Source organism: Cyprinus carpio, chromosome A17 (assembly GCF_018340385.1).
Source record: "Cyprinus carpio isolate SPL01 chromosome A17, ASM1834038v1, whole genome shotgun sequence".
NCBI classification, from domain to species: domain Eukaryota; kingdom Metazoa; phylum Chordata; class Actinopteri; order Cypriniformes; family Cyprinidae; genus Cyprinus; species Cyprinus carpio.
The window spans coordinates 1,955,303-1,970,431 of record NC_056588.1 but is presented as its reverse complement, the minus strand read 5'-3'; the positions used below and the strand labels follow the sequence as shown (position 1 = coordinate 1,970,431).

At 36.9% G+C, this 15,129-nt stretch overlaps 1 protein-coding gene across 1 annotated transcript; it reads left to right on the top strand.

The window, feature by feature from the left end:
* The first annotated feature begins 386 nt into the window (after window positions 1-386).
* Window positions 387-3,214, top strand: LOC109069296 (bone morphogenetic protein 2-like). The gene is made up of 2 exons (XM_042773473.1): window positions 387-1,508; window positions 2,206-3,214. Exons 1-2 carry the CDS (start codon window positions 1,172-1,174, stop codon window positions 3,039-3,041), a joined length of 1,173 nt encoding a protein of 390 aa, XP_042629407.1. The 5' UTR covers window positions 387-1,171; the 3' UTR covers window positions 3,042-3,214.
* The last annotated feature ends 11,915 nt before the right edge of the window (window positions 3,215-15,129 follow it).

Genomic DNA, 15,129 nt, shown 5'->3' with positions numbered 1-15,129 from the left:
TTTTAATTTAAAGTTACTTATTAATATCTGGGATCTAAATGTATTCTAATTAATAGATTAAGGTTTCATTGAATTATAAGCCAAAATAAATGAAAAGTGCAAGTATGTTTTATTAAATTGAATAAACCTTAATGGAATCGAATAAAGCAGAAACTTCCCGTTTTTTCCCCGGTTACATAATTAGATGATCCCTGAGCTCTCCAAAGGCGCGTCTCTCCACATAAACCCCTTCATGTCCAGAGCTGATGAATTCTGTCACGACATCAGAGAGTTAAAGACTCACGGAGACAGAGAGAGAGAGAGAGAGAGAGAGAGAGAGAGAGAGAGAGAGAGAGAGAGAGAGAGAGAGAGAGAGAGAGAGAGAGAGAGAGAGAGAGAGAGAGAGAGAGAGACGCTGTAGCACACTTGCGCACTGCGCGTAAAGGAGACACACGTACCCAAACCCTCGATGCGACTTGTTTCGCTCCTCGCCAAGGAAGAAAGTTTTGTTTTGCCAGTGAAGTGGACTTTTATACGCGTACATCCCTCCGTTTCAACACCTACGGCTTGTCTTTATACAGCGGTGACGGTTGATTATGTGTAAGAAGAGGCGGGCGTTCCTGTGGAAATCTCCCACTGTTTTCTTCAGATAAACAGCTTTTCTTTGGTGATCTCTAAGATGGAGCTGACTGAAACGGGGATTTATAAAAGAGGAGCAGCTTTATGTGAAGACCCCACCAGACTGCGTTGATCATCTCATGTGCCATGAACAGAAGATCAGCTGCGCTTTGGAGTTTAAACTGGACTTTATCTGAAGGTCCTGCACTTGTACACCTACGGAGAATGTCGCGAATGCACTCGATTTAATGTGTTTTGTCCTCATTTAAGAGATTTTGCGTTTAAAGTCGAGTGTCCGGGAGTTTTTACGTTTATATGTACGACTTTTACGCTTTGTGTTATTTTAAGAGCGCAAGTCTACTATTATGACAGGCTTTGGCTCATGGAGCTGCTCCTGTCCAGATGGATTTAGCGCAGGTTTGCGTTCCTCCGTAAAGCGGCTCTTGAGGTGGCTCTGATGCACGAAAGATCCTCCAAACTCTCACAATGGCTCGATCAAACACGGAATATGGTCACATCTCCTGGCCTGAGCCCATCTGATCTCGTTCGTTACTGATCTGTCAGGTTTAGCGCGATGATCATGGTCTCCTCCGGCTGCGCTCTGATGGTTCTGATGGTCACTCAGGTGTTCTTTGGAGGCTCCAGTGGACTCGTACCCCAGATCGGCCGGTCCTTTCTGTCTCAGGACGTCCTACACGCGTTTGAACTTCGACTTCTGAGCATGTTTGGACTCAAACACAGACCGAGTCCCAGCAGGTCTGCGGTGGTTCCGCAATACATGATGGACTTGTACTCGATGCACTCCGTGAACGCGGAGCAGAGCAACAGCAACAGACCCAAGGGCTCCTTAGGAAAAGCCTCGGAAAGGTCTGCCAGCCGCGCGAATACTATCAGGAGCTTCCACCATGATGGTAAGCAAGTGTTTTCTTCACGAATTCTCCCTCTCCACCTTCTCGAAACTCTTGCTTTTTTGTCTTATCGGCGTTATCCTTCATGCCTGACAGGACTGTTTGATGAGGAAATGGCAGGTTATTTATAAAAAGTCCCATGTTCAGAGCTTATTTTCTGTAGACTGGAGTCCCAAATGTTATATTATATATATAAAAATAGGGAAAAAAGGAAAATGCACCTGTAACCATATGAGTAGGGTTACAAGTGCATTTTTTTCTCTTTTATTCTTTTTTCTCTCTCATTTCACTGCCTACTACTGTATAAATTCTTACTGAGTAAATAATATTTTATATTGTAATTATTTTTAATGTATATTTAATTGGTTTTAATACTACAACTACTAAGAACTTTTTAATATAATTAAACAGAGATTGTTGCAAGTGATTTTAAGTTTAAGATAAGTTTAAGATAAGTTTTACATAAATGTTAAATGGATGGCATGCAACATGAACTAGAAGTGCCCCTTCTGTTAGTTTACCACCTCTTAAGTAATCATGTTGTGTTAACCTTAATAAGCTAACACTTTTCAAGCATATTAAACCAGTGTGTCCAGTAAGAGGTCAGTAAAAGTCACATCCTGTCAATGAGTGTAAACAAGAAGTTTGACACAATACAAGCCAAAGCTTCCCATAAACATTACGACTGGTTTTCTTCCAGAATCCGTGGAGGACCTGTACAGTTTGAGTGGAAAGACAACTCAGCGGTTCCTCTTCAACCTGACATCCATCCCAGGCGAGGAGTTTGTGACGTCAGCGGAGCTGCGGATTTTCCGAGAGCAGGTTGTGAGTAACGGCAGCGAGGAATTTCACCGTATTAACATTCACGAGATCATCAAACCATCCGGTTCTTTTCAAGAACCCATCACGAGACTCCTGGACACCAGGCTGGTTCAGCACAGCTTGAGCAAGTGGGAGAGTTTCGATGTGAGCCCCGCCGTCACGAGGTGGACCGCAGACGGGCATCCCAACCACGGCTTCGTAGTGGAAATAGTTCACCCAGAACGCGCGGAAGAGGACTCCAAAAGACACGTCCGCATCAGCAGGTCCCTGCATGACAGAGAGGACACATGGCCCCAAATGAGGCCGCTGTTGGTGACCTACAGCCACGACGGGAAGGGAAATGTGCTGCACTCTCGCGAGAAGAGACAAGTGCGGACAAACAAACAGCGGAAGAAGCAAAAACCCAACTGCAGGAGACATTCCCTCTATGTGGACTTCAGCGACGTGGGGTGGAACGACTGGATAGTCGCCCCGCCGGGCTACCATGCCTTTTACTGCCAGGGCGAGTGTCCGTTTCCACTGGCAGACCACCTGAACTCCACCAACCACGCTATTGTTCAGACACTGGTGAACTCGGTGAATAGCAACATTCCCCGGGCCTGCTGCGTTCCCACGGACCTGAGCCCGGTTTCTCTGCTCTATCTGGACGAATACGAGCGGGTGATCTTAAAAAACTACCAGGACATGGTCGTAGAGGGTTGTGGATGCCGCTGACGCCCGGATGTCTACAGACACTTTATTTTTCCCAATACTAAACTTTATTTATAATAAAGTAAAACACATATTTTGGAAAAGTATATAAAGATATATTTATGTTCACTATTGGGAAAATAAATATTTTAATCAGAGTTAAACAAACATTTTCTGATGTACATTTCAATCCGCACATGAAGTATTAATATTTTAGATTATATTATATATATATATATATATATATATATATATATATATATATATATATAATTTTTTTTTTTTTTTTTTTATTGAATAGTTGGTGACACTTTACAATCCCATTTGCTAACATTAGTTAATGCATTAACTGACAATACAAATCAATACATTCATACACCATTAACATAAGTTAACAAAAAACTATTTATTGTTAGTTCCTGTTAGCTCAATTCCATTAAAAAGTAGTAAAAAAAATGTTTTAAATATGTTTTAGTAAATATTGACATTTACATTGATTAATGAATGATTAAAAAAAGATGAATTAAAAGATTTTGTATTGTTAGTAACTAATGTATTGTTATTAACAAATGGAACCTTACTGTAAAGTGTTGCCATATTTTTAATGCATAATCAAACAAAATAGCTTTGTCGTACAAAAAGGTTTCTTCATGCAATGCAAAATGCAAGAGCTACTGGCCTTGGTGGAAATGCATTAAATGCAATAATGCATTAAATGCATTAACATATATTTCAAAGCACTTACCATTAAAAAAGCATTGGCCAAATCTGACCGAATTCCATCAAACAAAAAAGCGTGCAGCGCCAGAGTTCTCAGTGTACTCAGAGTCAGTGTTTAGGAGATGCAGTAGTAAATGTGAATGCACTTATTTCAGACCAATGTGACAGGTAGTTGACACTGAATGCTCAGGAAATTAGCTGGTGTGAGTTTAGTCCCACAGTATGAGCTCTTGAAATCGACCTATTGCCTGGAGACAATGACTATTGTGTTTCTTCACACAGGTCCATTGCGTAAATGTGGCTTCCTCCAGCTTTATATTCGCTAATTAAGAGCCATTCACTACATGGTGTTCTAAAGTCGAGAGCTAGGAAGTGTTTAATTAGAGGGACGTTGTTTAAAACGTGAGGATTGCCATGTAATTAAGTTGCTCAAAATAAAGAGTGCAGAATGCAAAATGTATACGCTAATGGAAACAAGTATAGCATGACATCCTTTGAAAGCTTAAAAAGTCAAAGGTCTATGAAAAAAAAAATAATTTGAACCATAAACATGCTTTTATTTGTCAGTACAGCTGCAAGCTTTAGGCTCCATATGCAGTTTCTGATATTTTACAGCCAAAATCACACATTTCTGAAAATATATGACTCTAGCCTTATCTAGATTATTATGTGATTTTAAAATTTAAGCATATTCAGAGTACATGCCCTCTAGCAACGTCTACTTATCCCGTGTGAATCATTCTCTAATTTGGCCCTAGAAAATATAGTCTGTGAAGAAACAGAGCGTTTATTGGGTTGTCCTGAGGTTAAACATACGTCAAAGGAATCACAACTTGACTTTCTTATGGATCATAAAGCAAGACTGTGGGAAGTACGGCTTTCCTCTCGCAGGCAGGTTTCTCTGAAATGTAACGTGTTACGCACCACTGGTAAAAATGCCTTGATGTCAAACTATTTGAAAGTGGACAGTTTGAGTTCATTAAGGGGTCGGTAACAGTATGGTTCTGGGCTACAGGCATATGGACGCTTCATATGAACATGTATGGTTTACAGATTTTGGGAAGGCACACCCAATCAAGATGGTTACTGAGAGCAATATGCACATGCAGTGCTTCAGCTGCGCAGATAAAACAATGGAAACGTGCTTGCAGAGAGTTTGATTCTCATGACAACGTGCAGATGTTATGATGCCCTGGATTCCTGTGGCATTCCTGAGATAAGGTGGCCAACACAATCGTCTTTATGATTCATAATTAGTGCCGAGATTGCTTTAATGACCGAGATAAGAGCACAGAATGCAGAGAACTGTCATCTGTGATGCCAGGAACGATAATCACCTGCTTCACATGTGATTCACAGCCAAGTGCATGAAGAAATGTTGCGTTGGCGTGTGCCATGCCATGCGTGTGTTATATATAATGCATTAATTATGCACCTTATAATACATTGTATGAATAATTGTAACCACAGTTATAATTATTACCCATACATTACACCGTTACATCATTAGAAAGTAAAATGCATAAAAACACATGATGAATAACTAAATATTATAATGCATTTTAAATGTGGTTACAATTATTTATGAAAATTACAATGTACATTAATATGAATACTTTCGCATAATGCATTCTACATAAAGGCTTCAAGTAAAGAGTTTTCGATTTCTTCTGTCTTGTTTCTGGCTTTCAAAACATGCTCTTAATGCTTGTCATCAAAGAACATTTGAAGCTTTTATATATAATGCTTTATGAAAGTTTTTTTTTTAATGCATGTGGATTGCAATGCAGCTTATAATGAACTGAATGATCTTGTGAATAATTGTAACTATAGTTATAATACAAGAAAAAGCAATTTCAGATGTAACAAGAAATCTGCAAATATATGGCTACAATTACTAATGAAAAAAATATAATGCAGTATAACATACATCATATAATGAATTAACCATAAAGGCTTCAAATACCAAATTTTCTACAGTTTAGTTTATCTATGTATTTTGCAAATGGTTTATTGCAGTGGTTCTAATCTGGTTTTGCTTCATGATACAGATTATTACTTTAAATTTTGTTTTTAATGTCTTTTGATGGTTTCATGCCTTCAGCAGCCGAATATTAACCTCATAAAATGCACTGTGTTCAGTACAAACCTTATTTATCCTAATATTTAATGTCACCTGCATTTTATTTTTCTAGTTTTGTTCATGCCTTTTAGTCTAATTTGAATAATAGTAACTGATGAATTTGTGCTGAAATACTGTTTGAATGGTCACACGACCTTTGAGATTAACCCATAAAGATATGGGAAGCGTTTTCTCTCATTCAAAAGCTGATAAGCCTGTTTATATTACTAGTTATACTATGCATGTCAGACCAGTTAAGAACCACTGATGCAATATGTAGTTCAGCATGTATTGTGTCACGTGACCCGTGGCTGCACATGCGACTGGCTTGGCTGGAACACCAGCAGGCCTTGATTTCAGGCGAGTTTGATGGAGGGAATTTGTCCTGCAGCCTTTCATTTAGCTCATAACCGTGAACCAGGAACTCATCTGGACTGCATTTGCACCGTAGGGGCCTGACCACAGCGCAAGGAAATCATAGACTCAGAATTGCCGTGCTGCAGAGGCAGTGGCTGATTGCTGGTATTTTTATTTACTTCAGGAGGCAACGCGTTAATTTATATGCGTGCAAACGTTAAACTTTGAATAGTCCTCACAAAGCTAGCACAGGCAGAAAATAGGTTCATGCCTGTAAGGGTATTAGACTCTTGCTAGTTTAATTGTTTGTTTTCATTGCCCAAGTGTATAAACTTTGCATGAGCCAGCGAGTGTGGAAACTCCTCTCTCATGATGCATTACGGCGCACTCCCGCCACGCCGCTTGAACATAATGCGTAGACTCATGCACAGCTGTCTCGTCTTGCAATGGCATAATTTCTGGAAATGCAGACTACAGAATGATTCTGTCTGTACTGTATATTTACACAATAGCAGGCCATATGGCTTCATAAGGAGCTTGAAAGGTTGTACTGCAGCTATGGCAGCGGAATAAACACAGTTTGACAAAAAAGTGAGAGCGCTGTCATTTTTATACTCAGCCTGTTTGCGTAGTCCTAAACTAGGAGAACAACATTTGACTAGAAACGTCTGCGCTCTATATGTGCCATGGGGGAGGTTTGTGCTGGTTTCTTTCTTGTGGTCTTGGAAAGGAACAATAAAGGATTAGTTTACCCAGAAATCTTTACTCACCCTCATGCCGTTCCAAACCCATGTGACTTACTTTCAACTGTGAAAAACAGAAGAAATTCGGAAGGAAATGTTCAAAAAGCACCATTTCATCTAGTTCATAATAAACTTGGCATTGTGTTTTATGAATACTATTTCCTCATTTGTAAGTCACTTTGGATAAAAGCATCTGCGAAATGAATAAATGTAAATATGATGCTTAGAGTAAGAAACAGACCCAAATTTAACCCTTGGCTGTGCTGAAAATCCTTTACATTGTTTAGATTTTGCAGTGAAAATTGGCCCGTCTTTAAAAATTGCTTGTAAATCTCTTGTTATGCTATATTATTACAAAATGTTAGTCAATTTGTTTTCTTTCATTTAGTACAGGTTTTGTCCTCATTTATCTAAACTTATACCCCACATTTTTTTTTGTACATTTCGCATTATTTGTAGATTATTTTGGCAGTGTTCACTCAAAAACTGGTGCATAAGCTCAGATCATTAAAGCCTATGATCAATCAGTTTCAAAAAGAAATACAAAATATGTGCTAATTGAAAGACAACAAGTTGATAAAAACATTGAATCTAATATTTGGTAGTAATAACGAGCAATTTTTAAGCAACATTTTGTAGGATGGTCATTTTTGATCAAGTACACTGGGACAAAAAAAAAGTAACAAAAAAAAAAAAAAAACGGTATTGGCTCTTGTGTATCTCATTAACCGAACATGACACGCCAAGTTTGAATGCATGCATGCACAAATGAGATACGAGAACAACTACATGTTTTCAGAACGGATACAGCATATTCAAACAGAGCTAGAGCCATAAACTTGTTTCAAAATGTTGTCTTTTGTGTTGCACGGGAGTAAAAGGTCATATGGGTTTGGAATGATGTGAGAGTGAGTAAATAATGACTGTTTTTTTTATGTGTCCTTAAAGAAAACCACACATTTATTTAGCAATTAATGAGACCTTGTGCCTTGTATTGATTTCTCTGAGCATGAACTGACTTTTTGGCCCTTGCGACTTGTAGGAAGTGTGTTTACATTCCAGCGGTCACAGTAAAGCCGTGGGTTTGTTCAGCGTCGTCTCCAGGTGCAGAGGGATCGCTCAGGTAATTACAGAGGAAATTCCCTAACCACAGTGACACAGCCGGGTGATGAGCTCTTACTGTGTCATTTGACTATTCTTACGCATAAATCTTCAAATACCACCCTGTGCATGAGTCAAAAATGCCTGTTTGCTCACTGAACACACCCTTCAGCTGAAGTTACTCAAAGTAACTTCTCTTTGATGTGCCATGATCTCGTGTCTGTGTGCAGAGTGTGCTTCGAAACATCTGCATCGCTGCCTTTTGTGTGCAACAGGATCTCATTTGATATCTTCTGTGAACTGACCACTAGTGAAAATGCTGATATTTTTCTTTTTTCTAAATTAACCATTTTAAATAATTACCCTATTAAATCATTTAAATAATTTAACAAAAATGTATTCAATTATAATATATAGTCCCCATCGTGGTCAATGGCACAATTTTGTTAACCGTATTACTGACCTAGAAATGTAAAATATTTATTATTAATTTTATGCCATAACATTTCTTTATTATTATTATTATTAATAATAATAATAATAATAATAATATTAAAATGCAAACATTTTGAATTTCATATTCCAAAAGTGTAAAACCATATATTTTACATTTTTTTCTAAAATAATCATTTAAAATCATTATCCTGTTAAATTTTCAAATAATTTAAAATATTTTATCTTTTTTTTCTATTATAAATAACATTGACACACACACACACACACACACACACACACACACACACACACACACACACACACACACACACACACAACACACACACACACACACACACACACACACACACACACACACACACACACACACACACACACAAATGTATTCACTGTATTAGTAACCTAGAAATCTTTAATCATTTTATGGCATAATTTTTATTTATTATTATATTAAAATGTTAAAAATCTCCAGGTTTTATTTAGATTTTTAAATTAATAATTTAAATTATTATTCTACAAAATTATTTAAATAATTCAAAATATTTTTTTCTTCTATTTTTTATTATAAATAAATGGTTGAGTAAAAAAAACGGCATATGTTCAGTGTCACCAATGTATTTATTCCATTAGTGACCTAGAAATCTTCATTTTATGTCATAATATTTCTATTTTTATATTTGAAAAGACTTCCAAATTCAAATTCACCTCATACTCATAATCTAAATCTAAATCATTCACAATAAAAATAAAAGTTAAACTTTCAATTTTAAAACATGAAAAATATTCAGTATTATTATGCTAAAAGCTTGATTTTGTAACCTGCCAAGTCAAGTTTAGCACCTTCAAATACGGTCATTTAGTGCAGATGTGCCGTAGCAGTGATAATAGTGTATGTGATTCATGGGTCAGATTTCACGTGAAGACATTTATGACGTGTCAGAGCGCATCATGGCGCATACTTGAAGCCTGCAATGCCTCATGTGCTCTCCGACAAGTGCTTCTCCTGTAAAGCTGTCAAATTCCCTTTTCTGACATAAACATCTGATGTCACGGAACAACCATGGGAACGTAAACAAATGATACGCTAGGCTTTTTTTGTCACTGTCAAATTCTGGACACGCTCACTCTGAGAAAATCGCACAGAAAGCATAACGCTAGTGAGTTCAAACCTCGCTTTTATAAGGTCGCCACTTGCCAAGGCCCCAAAGACCGTTCCAGAAGTATTGGCCTCCTGATCGGCTAGCAACAGGAACCCTCCACCATAACAAACACACCCAGGTTCCCTCCAGCTCCGACAGTCAGCTGTCTGTGCTGTAGATACAGCAGACCTGTAATTTCATGTGCAGTTGGCTGTCTCCGTGAAGATTTATTTTGTGTAAATACATGCTTTACTTCCACTGGGTCTCACCAGCAGATGGCAACCATTAGTCCATCTGACTTTAAACAAAACACAGGCCGATATAAATACTTCTGTGCCGACCACTTCGACGTGTGTGATAGGTCTTCAAACCGGAGTCACATTGAATACGAGAGCTGAATTTAGCTCCTAGGTTTTCTTGAGTCATGCTTTCCTGCATTTTGCACATGCCAAACTTTTCTAGAATGCATGCAGCAACTGTCATTTCTTCAGCCAGTGCCTTCAAATTATAAGATTTAGGGTCAGCATGACACCAAAATTGCCTTTTTGTGTGTGTGTGTGTGCATGCACGGTCCTGTGAATGATCCATTAGAGCATGTTATTCCAAATAAAAAACCTGATTGTGATCTTTCATCAACTTGCTTTTCAGCTGACATCAGCCCTCTTAGTTCTCAGCCCTCCAATCAATCCCCACCGGATAAAATCAATCCCCGCCTCGCATTTTTTCTTGTTTCTCTCGCAAATATGTCAAATTACAAGAAATGGGCTGCAACTTCGACTTGTGTTGACTTTGGCAGATATGGAAATCATATCAATGCATGCTTTCTCTCTCAGAGGCTGAAAAGTGCAGTTAGAGTTGCATGTTTTCATTTTTTGACAACAAAAAAACATCAATTATTATCACCAACGACTACATAAAAAAATCCCCAGCGAAGGGTCACAACCTATCCATGCATTTGCATTCATGCATGAGGCATTTCTACTGTTATTATGCTGTTATGTCATCATGAACTATTGCATGATGACATCAACCATGAAAATATTGAGCGTCTGATTTCACCTTAAACTATTATCATGCGCTCAAAAACGATGACGCACTAAAGCTTATTAAAGTGCTATCAAAAGCAGTTCTGGCTGTGACTAACATCTAATTATCTCCTCCGCTCGTCCAGGTATAAAGCCTTTCGCGGCCACTCCCCTGTCGTCCAGCCCATTAAAACAGGGCCTGGTTTCAAAGGGCTTTATAATATTAGCCAGAGTTGGCGGAGATGTCAGTCTCTGGGCTGTGGGTTTTGCATTAGTGACAAGCTCCCAGCTGGAGTTGCCCCTGGGAAGAATTCAAGTATCTTACACCCTGTCTTTGTGCCTCATTACGGCACGTCCAGAGGCAGCTGGGAGGGGCGGGATCGGTTTCCCTGGGTGGTGGTGGTGCAGATTTTCCAAAAGCCTCCCTTTTCTACAAGCTACATGAGTGTTAAAAGACAAATCAGTGCTGTTATTTGCATAAGGAATGACTATGTTGTCTTCGCGCCATTAATCATCGCAGATTGAGTGTGCAGTTTTGTGTTCTTTAACGTGATCCTATTCGCTTCTAACTTCTACAAGATGAGCCCGCGGATGTTAATGACCTGTCTAATAATGGAGCATTAATGTACTCTCTTTCTTAAAATTTTTGTTTTGTTTTCCAGTACAAATATCTGAATATTCTTACATCAAGATACATAGACTTGAGAAGCAAAATTACATAAAATGTCTTGTTTTCTGAAAAATGTGTCAAAATTAAGGGATTTTGAGATGGAAAATAAGAAAAAAACCTGCTAACGGGGTCAGCAAAAAACATGCTTTCCTTTTGAATTAAGTTTATTTTTCCGACCCCACTGACAGATTTTTTCCTCTTTTTAATTTACTCTTAAATTTGATATTTTTTCTGAAAACTAGACTTAATATCTTATGTAATTTTGCTTGTATCTAGATTTAAGAATGTTTAGATATTTACTGAAAACACGACACAAATACTGAATATGAAAATCATTTTTGCAATGTATGTTTGCTAGATGTAGTTTATATTTGTCAATTGCCAAAAAAGGTTATAGTAATAAATCAAAGTTTGGCGTAAAGGTTTTGAAGGAGAAAAATCCTTTGATTATAAAGGCCAAGTTAAATTTGTTTTAGCATTTAGCTGCACTGATAAAAAACAGTTTTTTTAGTTCTAATCTAAGCTCTTTAAGACCAGAAACATATAGAGAATTACCTTCAAATTTTGTAGATCATACGGTGACCATACATTCTCTTTTTCCTGGGCTAGGATTTCTAAATTGTGTCAAATATCTGGGATCTTGCTTTGATATCCTATATTGAAGTGCTCTTTACAGTCCTCGTAATGTACATGTATTTGCATTGCTTTGACCGCTTTCTGTATATATATATATATATATATATATATATATAATATATATATATATATATATATATATATATATATATATATATACAGAAAGCAGTCTGTATATATGTTATATAACACTGTGTTCCTACCTGACATAAACTCATTTCACAATAAATGTGAACACTACTTTTAAAATAATATCCAGTTTTAATATGCCATTTTTTAAGCAATGTATGTTTGTGCAATTTTGCTATATTTTAGTGCTTATTGGTGTGCTGTGGGATTATTTTTTGTTTTTATTTATCAAAACTGTGCTGTGAAAAAAAAAGAAACAAAAAGTTTGGGAAACTGCATTTAACAGTACTAAATTGCCCACTAAACATTATGTAACACTTAATTTTAGAAGCTGCTCTCCCTTTCGAGTGCCATGGCAAAGCATGCTGGGAAATTAAAATTTCCAGGTAAGTTTTAGTTACATTTGTCTAAATTAAAAGAAACAATTAAATTAAGCACAAAAGTAATAAAACTATTCAGATTACTTCACATGTGTCTGTTTCGTGAACTCAAATGAAAAAGAAAGTCATTAAAGATAATTTATTTGAATTATTTTGTTTCATTTAAGTTTGCCCTACCCAAACCAGTTAATTATTTTATTGCAGTCTGACACTCTGATAGGATTTTGTGTACATTTGTGTGTTTTTTTTTATTTTTTTTGTTATTTTTTTCTACCCATTCTTCAACAACATACTAAAAAAATAAACACGACACGTCAGACATTGTTTGTAGAAAAAATGCTGAATGTCTTAGTAAAAATGTGAGTCGCATGGAAAATTTCAATATACTGCTGGTCTTTAAATTTGGACAGTCAATCATTTAGATCAGATTCCAATTGGATACACAAATAATCTGATTTGACCAGACAGCATGAATGCATCTAAAATGCAATAACTATAAAATAGTCTGGGTTCGCAGACTCGGGTTAATCATTGCTTTATTCAGCCTTGACTTATACAATGACTTTTAAAGCATCATCTAGGTGTGTAAACTCGCATGCATCCTGTGTCAGAATGCATATAATATTTCACAAGCTGTCTTACGTTACTGTATTTGCCCGATGTCAGGGTGTTGTTGTTTAAGCTCTGACTCAAGCTCTTCAAGAGTCTGTTAATCGTCATTTCCTTTCCTAAGGAAGTCGTAATAATTCTAAATGCTTTAAGTTTCTTGTTTCTGCGATGTTTTAATGGCGCACTTGAGTGAGTTATGGAGCTTCCATCTGTGCCTACTGTTTTACTAGCTCTAACTTGGCTCACTTAATTACATCTGCCCCAAGAGGCAGCGCACAGCACAATTAGAGAGGCCTGTTAAGTATTTAGTGTTTCTTACAGTCACTGCGGTATTGGATAATGGATGACAGACTTGAACGCTGAGCTTGTCCATGATACTTGTCACTTCTGACGGCGAGTTTAAGGGGCAGAACCAGAGGAAAAAACTGTTGGCCGCTCTGTGAAATGAATGATTATGCATTTAATGCGACATCGGGAACTTTGAGGGCGAGGTCTCGTAACTGCACAGTTGGACACCCTGCAGACACAGCTGGAGATCATTGTCATATCCTCTCCATGAAATTGATTAGCTGTGTTTACAAATGTTTACCTCAAGCCCGAGCATGAACACAAGGACCGGCAGGAATTCAGAAACGGATCTGTGTGCTTGCGGCGGGCAAAAAAAGAGACAGTTAATCCTGTTATTTTTAATTTGCTTTGCTTGCACGAGAATGCATCTGAAAGAAAAGAAATGCGTGCTGCTCTGTTCGTGCAATATTCTGTTTTTCGGTCCACTAATTTTCCTTGCTGCAAAGCAAAACAGTATTTCATCATTCTTACAAAGTAGTGGTAAAAGTGAACTATTGTTTTGGTCGTTTTTCAGAAACGGCCTGAAAGGAAGTGAATGGTTTAGGGGTTTTAAAATAAGCAGATTTATTCAACTGAAAGGATTTCTATCACAGCTGAACAAATCCAATCAACAGGCATGAGGGGCATTTCATTCCAGACGCTGAGAATGTCGTGCTGGATTGAGAAGTGTTTCTTTAAACACACACAATGGATTTATTCTGCTTGTCCAAATGTCTAAACTGATTGTGCGGAGCGGCTGGTCATTAGTGTAGATCTAAATTAGCTCTACGGTCTCGGGGGGAACAGAAAAGTCATTGATCTTACAAAAGAAGTGGAAGAATATGGCCGTACAGACCGTACACAGGTTGACGGCTAATGTTTCATTATACAGTGGCCTCAGGTATTTGGACAGTTAATGGAAAGTTTGCCAAAACATGTATATTCTGTCATCCTTTACTCACACTCATTGAGTTACAAACCTGTCTGAGATACTTTGAAAGGTGGACACCATTGAGCTTTATTGTATGGAAATGTCTGAATATCATTGCATTAGATGACAATAAGGGTAATATAGTAACTAAACTAAAAATACACAAAAACTAATTTTTACTAAAGTAACTAAAACCACATCTGAAATAAATATCTAGATATATTTATAAAAAACTAAATGAAAAAATGAAAATGGAAAATATGAAAATAAAAACCAATTAAAAATATTTATAAAAACTACAATAGTATCTCAATAAGTAATACTGATGACAATAATATGACATAATATATATTTGCTGTTTGCGCAATTAATTTGAGTGGCATTTAATAAACTGACAGCAGTATGTTAACTATGAATTTAGTTGCATGAAAATACACAGCGGTGTTATTTTAGTTTTTTTTTTTTAAATGTACAGTTATAGTATTAATAAATACTGAACTATTATAGTATATTTTGAATTAACTTTGAATTTAAAATGTCCGTTCTGTAAAGTTTTTCATCTAATATTTACATTTTATTTTATTTCAGCTTTATTACAATTACCGAAAACATTATTTTTTTTTGTGATCAAATTTTTTATTTATTTTTATACATACAACAAACATCACAAAAACAACAACAACAGACATCATCTATATATTTTGAATAACTGTGAAACATACAAGACGATGAGCCAAGTTTTCAGAGGTTAAACTGAGGTTAGACCA